Source organism: Aspergillus pseudotamarii (genome assembly GCF_009193445.1).
Source record: "Aspergillus pseudotamarii strain CBS 117625 unplaced genomic scaffold BDV38scaffold_12, whole genome shotgun sequence".
NCBI lineage: Eukaryota > Fungi > Ascomycota > Eurotiomycetes > Eurotiales > Aspergillaceae > Aspergillus > Aspergillus pseudotamarii.
The window spans coordinates 248,489-261,974 of NW_022475026.1; the positions used below are offsets into that span (position 1 = coordinate 248,489).

At 47.9% G+C, this 13,486-nt stretch overlaps 5 protein-coding genes across 5 annotated transcripts; 4 read left to right on the top strand and 1 right to left on the bottom strand.

Moving 5' to 3' along the window:
* Positions 1-508, top strand: BDV38DRAFT_280239 (uncharacterized protein; the record flags this gene model as incomplete). The annotated part of the gene is made up of 2 exons (XM_032059253.1): positions 1-357; positions 416-508. The coding sequence occupies 2 exons, from the start codon at positions 1-3 to the stop codon at positions 506-508; spliced, it is 450 nt and encodes a 149-aa protein (XP_031916306.1).
* A 1,988-nt stretch (positions 509-2,496) lies between these two features.
* On the bottom strand, positions 2,497-4,088 carry BDV38DRAFT_27797 (alpha/beta hydrolase). The gene is made up of 2 exons (XM_032058610.1): positions 3,698-4,088; positions 2,497-3,632 (listed from the first exon to the last, which is right to left on the bottom strand). Exons 1-2 carry the CDS (start codon positions 3,888-3,890, stop codon positions 2,728-2,730), a joined length of 1,098 nt encoding a protein of 365 aa, XP_031916307.1. The 5' UTR covers positions 3,891-4,088; the 3' UTR covers positions 2,497-2,727.
* Positions 4,089-4,286: 198 nt separating this feature from the next.
* On the top strand, positions 4,287-7,920 carry BDV38DRAFT_269245 (FAD-binding oxidoreductase; the record flags this gene model as incomplete). The annotated part of the gene is made up of 12 exons (XM_032056934.1): positions 4,287-4,510; positions 4,565-4,692; positions 4,764-5,055; positions 5,109-5,207; positions 5,271-5,520; positions 5,577-5,733; positions 5,784-6,030; positions 6,087-6,351; positions 6,647-6,687; positions 6,746-6,865; positions 6,931-7,132; positions 7,222-7,920. The coding sequence occupies 12 exons, from the start codon at positions 4,287-4,289 to the stop codon at positions 7,918-7,920; spliced, it is 2,724 nt and encodes a 907-aa protein (XP_031916308.1).
* A 134-nt stretch (positions 7,921-8,054) lies between these two features.
* BDV38DRAFT_269246 (transcription factor domain-containing protein) lies at positions 8,055-10,531 on the top strand (the record flags this gene model as incomplete). Its single annotated transcript, XM_032056935.1, has 5 exons — positions 8,055-8,070; positions 8,323-9,109; positions 9,162-9,773; positions 9,855-10,234; positions 10,287-10,531. The coding sequence occupies 5 exons, from the start codon at positions 8,055-8,057 to the stop codon at positions 10,529-10,531; spliced, it is 2,040 nt and encodes a 679-aa protein (XP_031916309.1).
* A 360-nt stretch (positions 10,532-10,891) lies between these two features.
* Positions 10,892-11,390, top strand: BDV38DRAFT_280243 (uncharacterized protein; the record flags this gene model as incomplete). The annotated part of the gene is made up of 3 exons (XM_032059254.1): positions 10,892-10,981; positions 11,048-11,094; positions 11,150-11,390. The coding sequence occupies 3 exons, from the start codon at positions 10,892-10,894 to the stop codon at positions 11,388-11,390; spliced, it is 378 nt and encodes a 125-aa protein (XP_031916310.1).
* Between the last annotated feature and the right edge of the window lie 2,096 nt (positions 11,391-13,486).

Consider the following 13,486-nt stretch of genomic DNA (forward strand, 5'->3'; position numbering starts at 1 on the left):
ATGCGTTTCACTACCGTCGCTGCCATCCTTGCTTTCGCTTGCGCTGCCGTTGCAGCTCCTCAAGGCCATGACGGCGGTAATGGAAACAATGGCGACGTAAACAAGGGCGATGGAAACAATGGCAATGGCCACAATGGTGATGGCCACAATGGTGATGGCCAGCAGAGCCATGGCGAGAAGGAGCCAGATCGCGTTGGCTACTGCTGTGCATATGGCTCTACGCCCTCTGGTGCAAGCGTTACCTCGGTGAACCCAATTGGGGAGCCACTGGGATGCACGTTGAAGCAGGCGGAATGCACTGGTGATAGATTTTACATTCCCTGGGAATGCGTGAAGGAACCCGACTCAGACAAAACCGTAAGTTTTCGTTTAAGATTATATCCAAATCTATATCAATAGACTAACAACTACACAGAGATGCGAATGTCTAGGCGCTGAGTGCCCAAACGGTCCCTCAGGAGGCCCCCTCGTTGAACTTCTAGACTCTCTTCCCGTCCCCTCCAAGTAAATGTGATGGGTTTCTATAGCTACACATCAACAGATCATGAGATTGTCTCATCATATGTGAATGTGGACTACGCGGTGGAACAGAAGTGGTCTTGAACTTGACTTATATTGGGTGTCTTTCGTTTACTTTCCCCTGATAACTTTGTGTCCTGGATCTGTATCCCTTCAACCTTGCCTGAAGGGTAGGACTAGAAACTCTTTTAATACATAATAACATCAATGGACTTACTTCTCAATCACTCAGTATTAAATTGGTAACCCATGTTTACAGTTCTCGTAATTTGCCACAAAGTAGATGGCATAAACCACTACTTAGTCACGTAGATCATCAGGCATTTGAGCTTCCTTTTCTTAGCAACCAGGACTACCTATGCGATCGAGTAACCCAATCAGAATATACAAATGACGGGCAAGCTGAAAGTCTGTATAAGAATGGGCTAATACATGCATACCTATTGATGATTGAAGCCTTCGAATAGCAGGCCTATACTCATGTCTCTGATTTCGGTTATTGCTGAATGGATACATGCAACATAGTACAACCAAACCTGAGCCATTGCCATATACACATACCGTATCTTCATCTTGGACTTGTTTATAGAGTGTTGTGTGTATAGAATTTCATATAAGTAGTGTCCAATATTCCAACTCCATACGGACTGCCATAGCATAGGTAAATGTATTTCAAAGTAGTGTTCTCCCCTATATATAGTATATATAATAGAATATAAATTAAGCCAATACATATCAAAAAGAACGTATCATAGAAAATAATAGATGTATATTTGTGTGTGTGTGTGTGGAGATATATATTCAATATAGCCAAGACATAATGTACATAAAAACACTTAATCACCATGTAGAAGCATCCAGCGAATATAAAATGTTCTATGCTACTGCATTAAGTGTGTGCTCAAAGCCAAATACATATATTAATCGTGCATTGATATATAAAGTTGACTGTATGTCTATACAAGGCTCACTCTACAGATTGGGTGTCACATTATGTAAACAGATCCTAATACCCGGTAGCTATGATAAAGTCATTATACACTTAAAGACAATCTGATTATCAGTTCTAGGACACATTGGTTAACAATTAAAGATCGTCTTGACATGGAAGAATATCCGCTACATATTCCTCAGCCATTTAATATTTCTCCACTGTCAGGCGTTTACAGACAGTTGCCTAGCTGAGAGCCGCCATCTCTACAAGCATGGATTTAAGGCACCACACATAAACGGCATTGACTTCTCCCGCCGTCAAGGTAGGGCGATAAGAGCCCGGAGCAATGGTGTTCTCCCCGACTCAATCATGCTCCGAGCTTCGTATCCAAACAGAAGATCATATCTAAGAGAGTCAGGAATGACACGGAGGATTCTTCCGTCCGCGATATCTAGGGTTATCTCCAGCCCGGGACTGAGATTTATTCTCTTCTGTAAGTGGTTCGCAGATCGCCCCCAGATTTACCGACATGCCGGCACTTTAAGCGAACCGGACACGATTCGTGAATTGACCAAATAGTAAGCTACAAAGGCTTAAGGTCGACCCGCTATGCCACATGGGCTCGATCGAAAGCTTCAGATATGTAAGGGATGCGTTAGATCACTGCCGCCCTTGCATTCTGGGAGAGCCTTAGCTACTTGTCCAGGAGCGCGCCGCATTCCCCCACTGAAGATCTTCTACCAACTATCGTTAATATCTCAACCAAGGGTCAGGATATGGTTTCCAACGCTTTGTGTTTGGTCGCAAACTAATCTAGGTATGTGGAAAGTATCATTCAGCTCCTCAACTCCTTTTGTAGGGATGGGAGGTTAGCCCCTAATCCCAGCGTGGACCCTTGGGTGAGGTATAATCGAGAGGTGCAGGGTCGTGAATTTGGTGGGAAGATCATTATCTTTAATAATTACAAGTGCGACGTATATTATTCTACTAGATGGTTTCGGAGACTTGGTTGATCATACACATCACGATGTTTTCTATGGTCCTTACATTCTGTGCTAACTTATGTGTTCATTTCTAACGGCGATAGAGTTCGTGATCATGGCTTTGCCATTCCCTATACCGTGTGTATCGCATCGCAAGTCGCCCATGCCATTCCCTCAGCTGAACCAGGCAGATTTGAGGCCCGCACTTCTTATCCAGGACTGGACTCGGAGAAAAATCACCAATAACAGAGCGTAACGTGTATCCTTCGATGTATGGATGATCCCCGCAGCCTACGCCTCCTCGTCCCGTTGACTGGTGCCGTGTACCTCCGAAAGAAGCCTTGCCGTATCCCTGATGAACTCTCGGCTCTTGCTCAGGCCCCGAGTGGGATGATTGTAATGGGCGAACGCATGTGGCACACCCGCGTACCTTTTCATGGTTACTGGATTTCCTGCCTCACGAAGTAATTGCCCATAGTGCTCAGCTTCATCCCTTTCTACATCAAACTCGGCCGCCACGATGTGTGCCGGGGCTAGTCCTTTCAGAGAGGGTGAGAGAACAGGTGTCATTCTCCAATCTGAAAGGATTTCCGATCGGACCTCTTCGTCCGTGCCAATGTAGTAATTTAGGAACCAAGACTCCCGGGCGAGCGGGGACCAGGGTAGATCGGAGAAGAAAATGGCACTGGGGTACGGGCAACTTTCTCCAGTGAGGGGCTCAGCATTAGTTATAGACAGCGGCACGTAGCGCATATCTGTGGCAGGCACCACCATCAGTTGAAGTTTCAGTTCGAGAGGGGGAGAGCAGTCGCGAGCGAAGTGGGCAAGAACAGCGGTGATCAGTCCACCCGAGGACAGCCCCCCAATTGAGACGGAGTTGGGATCAAGGTTGAGAGTTTGTGCGTTGGTATGTGCCCATCGTACCGCAGCCCAGCAGTCATACAGCGCGATAGGATACTGATATTCTGGCGCGAGACGATAATCCACATCGATGACAATGATAGATGACTCGTTGCAGATACTACGACACCAGGCGGCTTCGGATTGTAGACCTCCAAGTACCCAGCCGCCTCCATGGAAATTTAGGTGTGCTGGGAATGGACCCAGCCCGGGGGGTGTGTATACGCGACAGGTGATCGATCCTTTGGGATTTGAGACGGGGACCTGATAATCTCGGACATGATGTACTTCTGGGCCTGTAGGGAGTGGTCAAGAGACGTTAAATGGCCTCCTTCGACATAGCACTATAGACAGAACTCACCTGTCCACGTTGGGTAGGTAAAGCTGTACCTTTGAGGGCATTGCCGAAATTCTTCGATAGTCACCAAGTGAGCCCCGTCCATGTCCTTTCCGTGATTTTCCCACATCTCCTGCCATTCAATATCTAAACCTTTCAGGTACTTTTCCGGTATCACGTTGCCCTCCCTCCTTGCAGAAGTACGAACTCTGATCATCTGTTCTGCTTGCGTGAGTGTAGCCGTCGTGCGGATGTGAACTTGGGTCAATTGGTAAAGGTTGCAAAAGGCACGGGCTCCCCGGCGGCGGTAAATTCTGACGATCTCTTTTCCGTCACCACGCACAGTAATTCTCCGCTCGTGAAGGATCCCCTAAAGAGGTCTTTGATGGATATAGTGGACCGGCAGCGGCATCGCTTTCAATTGGTGGCATTGAAACCCACTTGATAAGAACGTCGTGATCGGCATCCACAACCTCGTATCGTTTCCCCGCAAAACACCTTATCAGGCACCGGAGATAAGGTGTGGAGAGGCTATAAACGGTGCAGCAACAGACTAGTTCAACGACGCCTCGACCTTCTGGCATAGACTTTCATACGCAGCATCAGACCAGTCATGCCGGAAAGTACAAGAATTCCAGATGTCCTGGATCGTCAAATGCAGTCAACGGTGACTCACTCAGATACGCCGAAACCTCTCCAAGCAGACCAGGCGTATGAACCGGGCTTGCGTCGGGTGCCTGACCGTATTCCTTGGGTTGTCGGACTGATCATCGTTGTAGAGCTTGGAGAAAGATTCACCTACTTTGGCCTGAGCGGACCGCTGCAGAATTACATCAAGTATGTTGTTTCGTTATTTCGGGTTATCAATAACCGCTAAACGCATAACGGCAGAAATCCATACGTGCCTGGTGCGGATCTGCCAGGTGCTCTTGGTAAGGGACAGGCCATTGCGTCCGCTCTAGGTAACTTTTTCAAGTTTTGGGCGTATGCTTCCACCATCCTGGGGGCTGTAGTAGCCGGTAAGGGCAGGCTATGTTGTGTGTATGAAAGGTCCCTTGTCCACTGACTCATCTTCTCCCTCACCTCATAGATCAGTATGTCGGCAAGTTTAAGGCTATAGTTATAGCCTCCGGAATTTATATCGTCGGCTTGACGATCCTTGTGGCAACTGCGACTCCAGCAGCTATCAATGGTGGATCGGCATTTGGTGGGCTCGTTGTCTCGATGGTTATCATTGGACTGGGAACGGGTGGAATCAAGGCAAATGTTACACCTTTCTGTGCCGAACAGTATAAGAGAGGTAGCGCTTTTGTCAAGACATTGAAGTCAGGAGAACGTGTCGTCATCGACCCTGAGCTCACTGTGGAGCGAATGTTCATGTGGTGTGTACCACGTTCCTATCACCTATGCCGCACGATATTAATGAGGTTGCCAGGTTCTACTGGGCCGTCAATATTGGCGCTCTATCGCCATTGATTACTGTCAACGTCGAAGCCAAGGTGTCCTTTTGGCTAGCCTTTCTCATACCCTTGATGTTAGTGATTATAAATACAATACCTCGTGGTTTCTTGAAAATTTGACTAATATCGAATTCCAGTGTGATTGTCCTTGCTGCCGTGGTCTTTATATGTAGCAGCAAATTGTATATCAAGACCCGACCACAAGGTTCACCAATTGTCGAAACCGCCAGGACAGTATATGTTGCTATGTCAGAAAGGGGCTTTGAAAACGCAAAGCCGAGTGTCCTGAGCCAACGGGGTCGGATGGAGAAATACTCTGTTGCATCCAGCGCCAACTACACCGATCAGAGTGTTGACGGGGTTAAGAAGGGCATCAGAGCCTGCAAAGTAAAGATGACCCACATTATCGGCCATAACTATCGATTGCTGACCATGACAAACAGTTATTCCTCCTCTTCCCGTTTTATTTTATTTGCTGGGTCCAGATCTGGAATAACCTTATCTCCCAGGCGGGTCAAATGGCTCTGCACGGCACTCCGAACGATTTGCTGCAAAATCTAGACCCTATCGCGTTGATTATCTTCATTCCGTTTCTCGATCGTAAGTGCAACCGTGTCTATTCGTATGGCAGTAGTCTAAGAAGATACCAGTCGTGGTCTACCCGATGTTGCGTCACTTCAAGATCGATTTCCGACCAGAGTTGAAGATTACTGTCGGATTCTTCATGGCTTCCATGTCGATGGTGTACGCCAGTGTGCTCCAGCACTACATTTACATCTCCCCTGCACAAACCATTCACGTTTGGGTTCAGACACCTGCATACGTTCTTGTCGCCTTTTCAGAGGCCTTCGTTGTGGTGACTGGCTTAGAGATCGCATATACCAATGCGCCCGAAAGGTAAGATAACCCTGTAATATCCGGTGGGCACACGCACTAACTAGCCATCTCAATAGTCTGCGTTCCCTGGTGTCTTCTCTATTCTGGTTGACTATTGGCGTAGCAGCGGCCATTTGTATTGGCCTCGCCCCGGTTTCACAAGATCCCTATTTAGTTTGGATGTATGGATCCCTAGCAATTGTAGGCTTCGTGGCGGGAATCCTCTTCTATGTACTCTTCGGAAGGACGTTGAAGCAGCCGGTTCCAGTGTTAGATTCGGTGGAGACCACTCCGGGTCAGCGAGAAGACGAAGAGGCCCAAGTCGGGAGTGGTAAATATATGGTGGTGACGGGGAAGGATACATAGCCGAACGTTCCTCAGTCCTTAGCCCATCCTCAATATTGTTGTCCTTAGTCGCGTCACAGTCATAATTTTCTTTCCTTTTGGTTCCAACGCTCAATTATCGGCTATCTCACCTTCACCTTATTTATGCTGATAGGACCATTTATTCGCCACTCAAGGCTCCACAGGAATGCCGCCAATCGGAAGGCCGGATATTCCCTTGGTATGACACCATCTATCTTGACAGTGGTTTATATAGGCTAGGATAGTGTGTTAAACGCCGTCAAGCACTAAGGATCAATTCAAAATGACACATAACGATATTGTGGTGCTCGGGTAAGAGCATATAGGAGCCCTCGATTCACGTACACGATCTCTGACATTAATCATCCAGCGCCGGAATCATCGGCTTGAACGTGGCCTTGGAGTTATCGAAACGTGGCTATGGACAGCATGTCACAATCATGGCAGAACATCTTCCGGGAGATGAATCTATTGATTACACCTCTCCTTGGTGCGCAGACATAGTTTCAATTTACATTCGATAGAACGTATCCTAACGCACCGTCTGTGTTTTAGGGCCGGAGCGAATTTCTCGGGCATATCGGGAAATGATGCCAATGCGCTGCGCTGGGATCAATCCGGTTACTCGGCCATGATGGGCCTGATTGATGACGGGGCAGAAGAAGCGAAGTATCTGTCCAAAACCGAGTCAACAGAGTACTGGGATCAAGCCCCGTCGCAGGATAAGATCAACAGCATGACGGAGTATCTTCGCGATGTGAGGTTGCCCATTACATAAGTCTGTATTGTAGCACACAAACACACTCACTGGGCAGATGTGCTAACCTTGTGGTCTTTAACCGATAGCTTGTCATCATACCTCCATCCGATCTCCCTAAGGGAGTTGCTTTTGGTATAAGTTTCACCACAGTTACCGTCAACGCGCCTGCACATTGCCAACATTTGAAATACCTCCTATCTCAGCCGCAGTATGGTGGTGTAAAATTTGTTCGCCGGAAGGTAGCAAGCTTACAGGACGTCTTCCTGCACGGAACGCAAATTGTCTTCAACTGCATCGGCAACGCAGCAGTCAAATTAGTGGGAGTTAATGACACGAAATGCTATCCAACACGCGGTCAGATCATTCTTGTCAAGGCGCCATCAGTGAAAATCAATGTTATGCGACATGGCAAAGACTATGAAACCTATATAATCCCACGACCCCACTCAGATGGCACCGTGATATTAGGTGGCTACTTACAACCAGGCGACCATACTAGCCAGGCCCGACCGGTAGAGACTGAGTCAATTCTGAGTCGTACAGCAGGTCTCCTGCCGATCCTCGAAAATGGAGAAACAGAGATCATTCGCGTTGCAGTGGGATTGCGGCCATCGCGACAAGGTGGTGCCCGAGTGGAGCTCGAGACCACACCGCAGGGTAACGCTGTGGTACACAACTATGGCGCAGGAGGGACCGGATTCCAGGCTGGGATGGGGATGGCCAAGGATGCAGTTGATTTGGTTTCTGACATACTCAGCCATATTCAAGCTCGGAGTAAATTATGATAGCATGTAATGGACAACATGCGAATATGTAGAGTTTCGCTTTTGGAAGTTTTAACCCCGTTGTACAAAATATATGAATAGCACTATGCCAAAAGACAGGGAGAATAGCCATTCACCAGGTCACTTTATAATAAATGAGTCCAGGGAGCAGTAAAGAAGTGAAGTTAATAAAGCAGAATCAAGGAGATGGTGGATTAGCCAGCCCCTTTCCTAATCAGGATAAGTGAAATATTGCTAACACGTGACAATATAATTCATCCATACTTGGTATAGTTTCAAGACACCCATCACTGCTTGACTCCAGATTAATAATCTTTCTTCTCTCTCTCAATCACAAACCCTAATGCCCCCAGTTTAGATACATGGACAATGGCACACCTCCCAGAAGATACCCATATTCAGGGACTGGGCCTCGTAGGTACATGAGCAAAGCTCAACGCGCATGCGACCTTTGTCGCTCGCGGAAATCGGCGTGTCAGATCGACACAGCTCCCCCTTGCCGCCTATGCAGGGTTCATGGACAACATTGCGAATTCACCGATCGTATAGTCCGTAAGAAGAGGCGCCCGCTGCAGACTACTCCCGGTCCATCACTGAACGCTTTCAATGATGGAAATGCTTCTAATGATGGGCGAACGAATGAGTCATCCGAATTTGCAAGCTCGGTGCAACCAGTGGATTCAATAGCCATGTATATGACGGAAGGCGCTATGCATGGTGATGCTCCAAGGGTTGTCGAGCAGTTATATGACTTGAGCGTTGTGCAAGGACTTGAAGATTCGCATGCCTCTGTCCTAGGTAGCGGAGATAATGGAATCATGAACGAGCTAATGCTCAGCATGTATGAGGGTCAAGGATTGTCTCTTATAGAGTCGAATCCTGCTCCGGGGCCTCCGTCCCTCGATAACCATCCATCACTGTCTTCCCAGCTATGTGGTTTGACTGGTGATATGGATCCCTATGTTCTACGACATTATCGTTTCGACGCAAGAGCAGAGTTTCCATTCTCCAAGCTTGCTATACGGTCAGTGCAGGACACAGAGATGCCAGTGCAATTTTTGTTATCAAAACCCGAGTTAAGCAACGAGTCAAAGGCCCTGAGTAGCTTGGAAACACCGTTTGCCAAGGACACGTTGCCCGACCTATCACAGATCGTGGCCCCGGAGATTGGGGAACGACTGATCCAATTGTGAGTTGGTTGAGTTCGGACCAGCATTCCATCGCAACTGACATACAATCAGGTTTTCGCGTTTCGTTAACCGGCAATTTCCTATCTTCCCTGAGGATAGACTGCCAGAGCCACGGGCCGCGTCAGCACATCTTCTAGCGGCGATATACTTGATCACTCAGCCATTTACGACGTTCGATGACTACTTATGTATCGAGTTTGTGTATAGTCCTCCGTCACCGCAAGTCTTATTCGGAATCGCCTGGCGCGAACTCAATAATGCCTTATCCCAACCTACAATGCAGTCTTTGCAAGCAGCACTCATCCTCCTATTGCACCCACCTTTGAATCCTTTGTTGCTTGACAGCTCAATGAAATGGACGCTTCTGGGCATGGCTGTGTCAATGGCACAAACACTCGGGCTGCATCTGGATCCTGCCATGTGGAACTTACCATCAAACGAGATCCGTACCCGTCGTCGCCTATCATGGGTGGTATTCGCCCTAGACAAGTGGCTTGCCTTTAGCTTTGGCCGACCAAGTCACGTCTCAAGAAATAATTGGCTCATTACTGAATTGGATTCGAGCGATATTGAGTCTGAGGACCCTACCAGCAATGCGCATGCATATGCTATCGAGTTCTCAAAACTCACCACAATACTGGATAATGTTCTGGAGAGTCTTTAGTAAGTGATGACCCTGAGATAATCTTCAGGGATCGCTCGCATCTCCACCTCTAAAAACCACGCGAACTAATCTATCTTTAGCTCTATCCGTTCGTTGTACACCCTCTGCAAGGACTTTCGTTTGACAATGTCTAGCGCTCGTCCTCTTATGCAAAACCTCACAGAATGGTATACAAGTCTCCCTTTATCCTTAGCCATGGCACCGGCACCCGGGTGTAAACAAACATCAGATGATTCCGCATCTCTCCACATCGCCTATCAATCTGTGAAGATCTTAATCCTCCGTGCACTACTCCGCCCCTTCAACAATGTGGATCACCTTTCCTCCGAACTAGAGCAAAATGAAGAGTGGCACGCCGCACGATCGCAGATACGCCAGACAGCATCAGCCGAGGCAGATGTGGCCCTGAGCCTTATATCGAACCTACAACCCGCACACTACCAGGCGTTCTGGCCACCTTGTATGTGTGACATGAAGATACGTTCCGAAGACCAACGTACTGACCAGAACAGGGCTGAAAACATCCTTTGCTTGTATAATGAATCTTCTGTTCCTGCTGACGGTCACCGCTCACCAGCTATGTGATTCTGGAGGCACGGATCCCGGGGAAGAATACAGGCAGCTCAGGCAGACTCTTGATCGGGCGAGGATGGTATTTCGTTTACACGCAAAAAGTCTCGATATTATTCGATTTGCCCTTTTACGCATCGATGCGGTGTTTTGGATCGGATGGGAGAGGGTCTTGGGCTTCCCCTGAGCATTTTAAAAACTACCATGAGAAATGTAATAATGGTAGTGGGCAGTGCAGTCTGGCAAATGAGGCCTAGACCTAGTCATTTTGGATGTCTCGTAACGCGGGATTATTGCTTAGACTCTCAGAAGCGAGACTGCTGCACCACCTTCAACCCATGAGACCGGCACCGAAACCTTTGCTTGGATCTGTATTCCTCCCTGAGCAGGGTTCAATTTCATCTAAATTTCTTTTCTGGCGCATGATGGAACTGTATACACCATATAGCCCCGGAGCGCCGCAGAAGCTCCATCCAATGGCGTTGCGGAAGTTACACTATCGAGGGACAGAACCAGCTTTACTTGGTACTAACAGCATATCTTCGCGATGGATTATAACAAGAAGCGCGATCTCGACCTCGAAGTTTTCATCAACCACGGTCGGGGCTCGAGCCAGATATTTGAGGTATCTCCCTGGGTAGAGAATACACGACGTATACGGAGAAGATTCCCCGCAAGGATAATCTTTGACATGGAGATATAGTTGTCGTCGACAGAAACAAGGTCGTTGCCTGTTTTTCGCAACTTGCAGTAAGCTCTGCAATTCACTCAAAGAGCGCGAAAAATACTAACTGGGGAAATCCAGATTCAAGAAGTTCCTCGTCGAGTTCTCGAAGCTTTCTTGCTTCTTGAAAGGGGTCAACACCAGAAGAGGCCGCCGGCTACTCCTTCAACCACATCAGCCTGTAAACAATCCAAGCCTAGCACCCTCGGCGTATCTGTACCCATTGAGCCTGCAGGACCTTCTAGGATCCACGAGCTATCCATATAATGCCCGACAAACGCGGTATTCCTGCTACCGATCTCCCCAGAAATACCTCGTTTAGCGCATTGACTCTTTACTATCCTTGACAGCCACTGCAAGATTTCCCAGGGAGTTAGACCTAGGCCTAGCTTTGGAGTCCATCTTCATGGATTACTCTACCACCAGCGAGTTAAAAAAAGCCTCGAGATCCCTCGAAGGACCATGCCGCTGAGGAGGTGCACTATATACTAGCATCAGTCATGCACAGCGAGCCTGAGATCAGACCCAGTGAGGGTGACTTCCTTACAGGTCTTCAGATCATATCCGAAAAAGCCGGAATAGCCATTGCGGATCTCACCGATGACGTCGTCTCTGCCGATAAGGGCATTGATTCGCTGCTCTCCCTCATCATCGTCAGCGGATGTTGTGGGGTTGGGCCTAGACCGATTGCCTCAACCGTTCTACGAAATGTGCGATTGGTTCAAAATCTTCGGCAAATTGAGTGAAAGTGATACTATGGAATACGACAAGAGAGAAGCCACAACGAAGCCCGACTGGCTAATTTCACACTTCAATGAGGTCATCGATGTCCGGCATGATTCATTGGGCCCGTACTTCATATGAGAGCAGACTAGCACTTCTCCGATTGACTTCCTCGTGGTTAGGTTTAGCATCAATGAAAGGCAGCGGAGTCGAGGGTTCCCCGCCGCCACAAATTAACAGACTCTTGGATTCGAGCTGCATAAGGGACAGCCCATCAACGCCAGTCTGCTTGATCGCTCTAATCAGGGCTTTTCTCGTTTTTAAGCCTTCGGTCTTGTAGCATTCGTCTTCTTATTGTTTCCAGAGGTAGAAGTTAGAGCCGGATTGTGCAATATACAATCTTTGTCCTGGTTTGGTACACATCACGGGCGTGGGGTGTTTGACCCAACGTATTACGTCGGACATTTTGCTATTCCCGGCACGCAACTACCGTATCAGTCGTCGATTTCAACAGAACCCTGGGCAGTTGTTCAGTTGGTACAACTGACTGAAGCCACCGCCAACGCTTTTGTTTGGTTTGTTTACATATTATTCAATCTAACGAACCGCCTTTGTAATGCGCGTCAGTCACCGACCTACATAGTGGTAAGCCATACTTATAGTACCAGTGTATAGAAAAAGGGTATGGACCCAGAATAATATATACAACTTCAATTTAAGCCCCGTACAAGAGTAACACTTCTAAACTTTTCAATCAGACCATGTGTTGACATGGGAACTACCAGTGCAACTCCTCCGTACTATATACAGGTGGATGAAGCAAATATATATATATCTCTCTCTCCCCTCTACTGAACCCGGAGGATAACCGCTGGCTAAGACTAGATCTATATGGTATTGGTACCATCATTAGACTCCCTAAGACCTATGGGCATAAGAAAGACCACCATCCCTGTCTTCAAGCTATTCATTGTGTATGTAGTATGTATAGGGCTTCAGGCTATCTACGTCGGCCTCATCACGTGCTACGTGTCAAAGGCGTACTAGTGCCGTGATCGGTAAGCTCCGTTCACTAATGCTATTATTGATCCTATTGTCCACCAGCAGGAGGAGGGTTCAGAAAATGAAACCACTAGTAATTATGATTGAGACATGTTGCACTGGTCAATCGCCCCTTGGCGGGGAATTCAATCCGGGGCTCCGAGAGGGATATCAAGGGAATGCTGACGTTCCGACATCCGCGAGTATGTACCTTGTCGTCCAGGAGTCCTCACCCTGGACTATCCATGGATCAAGGGTGACAGGACACGGGAAGTCAGACTGTCAGATCAAGGGAAGGCAGATTCAAGAGGAGTCAAGCAGGACGGATAAGAAAGAGAGTTGGTTGTACTGTGGTCCAGTTGTACATACACCGTACGGTATGGTAAAATGGTCAAAGGGTAAAAGGTTTGAATGGTTCTAGATGGCGTGATGGACAGGAGTGGTGCGTCACAATCGTCTCACGCTAACCCCAATGGGGGATTCGCCCTTGCGCCGCCTCGGAGCGCCTGAGGCCACTGCCAGTCAATTCTTCTGCCTTCCATCAATAAATGAATTTGATTCATTCAATACCGACATGCTAATAATATCGAAGACGCACACACACACACACACACATATTCGCCTGCTGTACTCCGTCCTCCGGCCCCTTTTTCT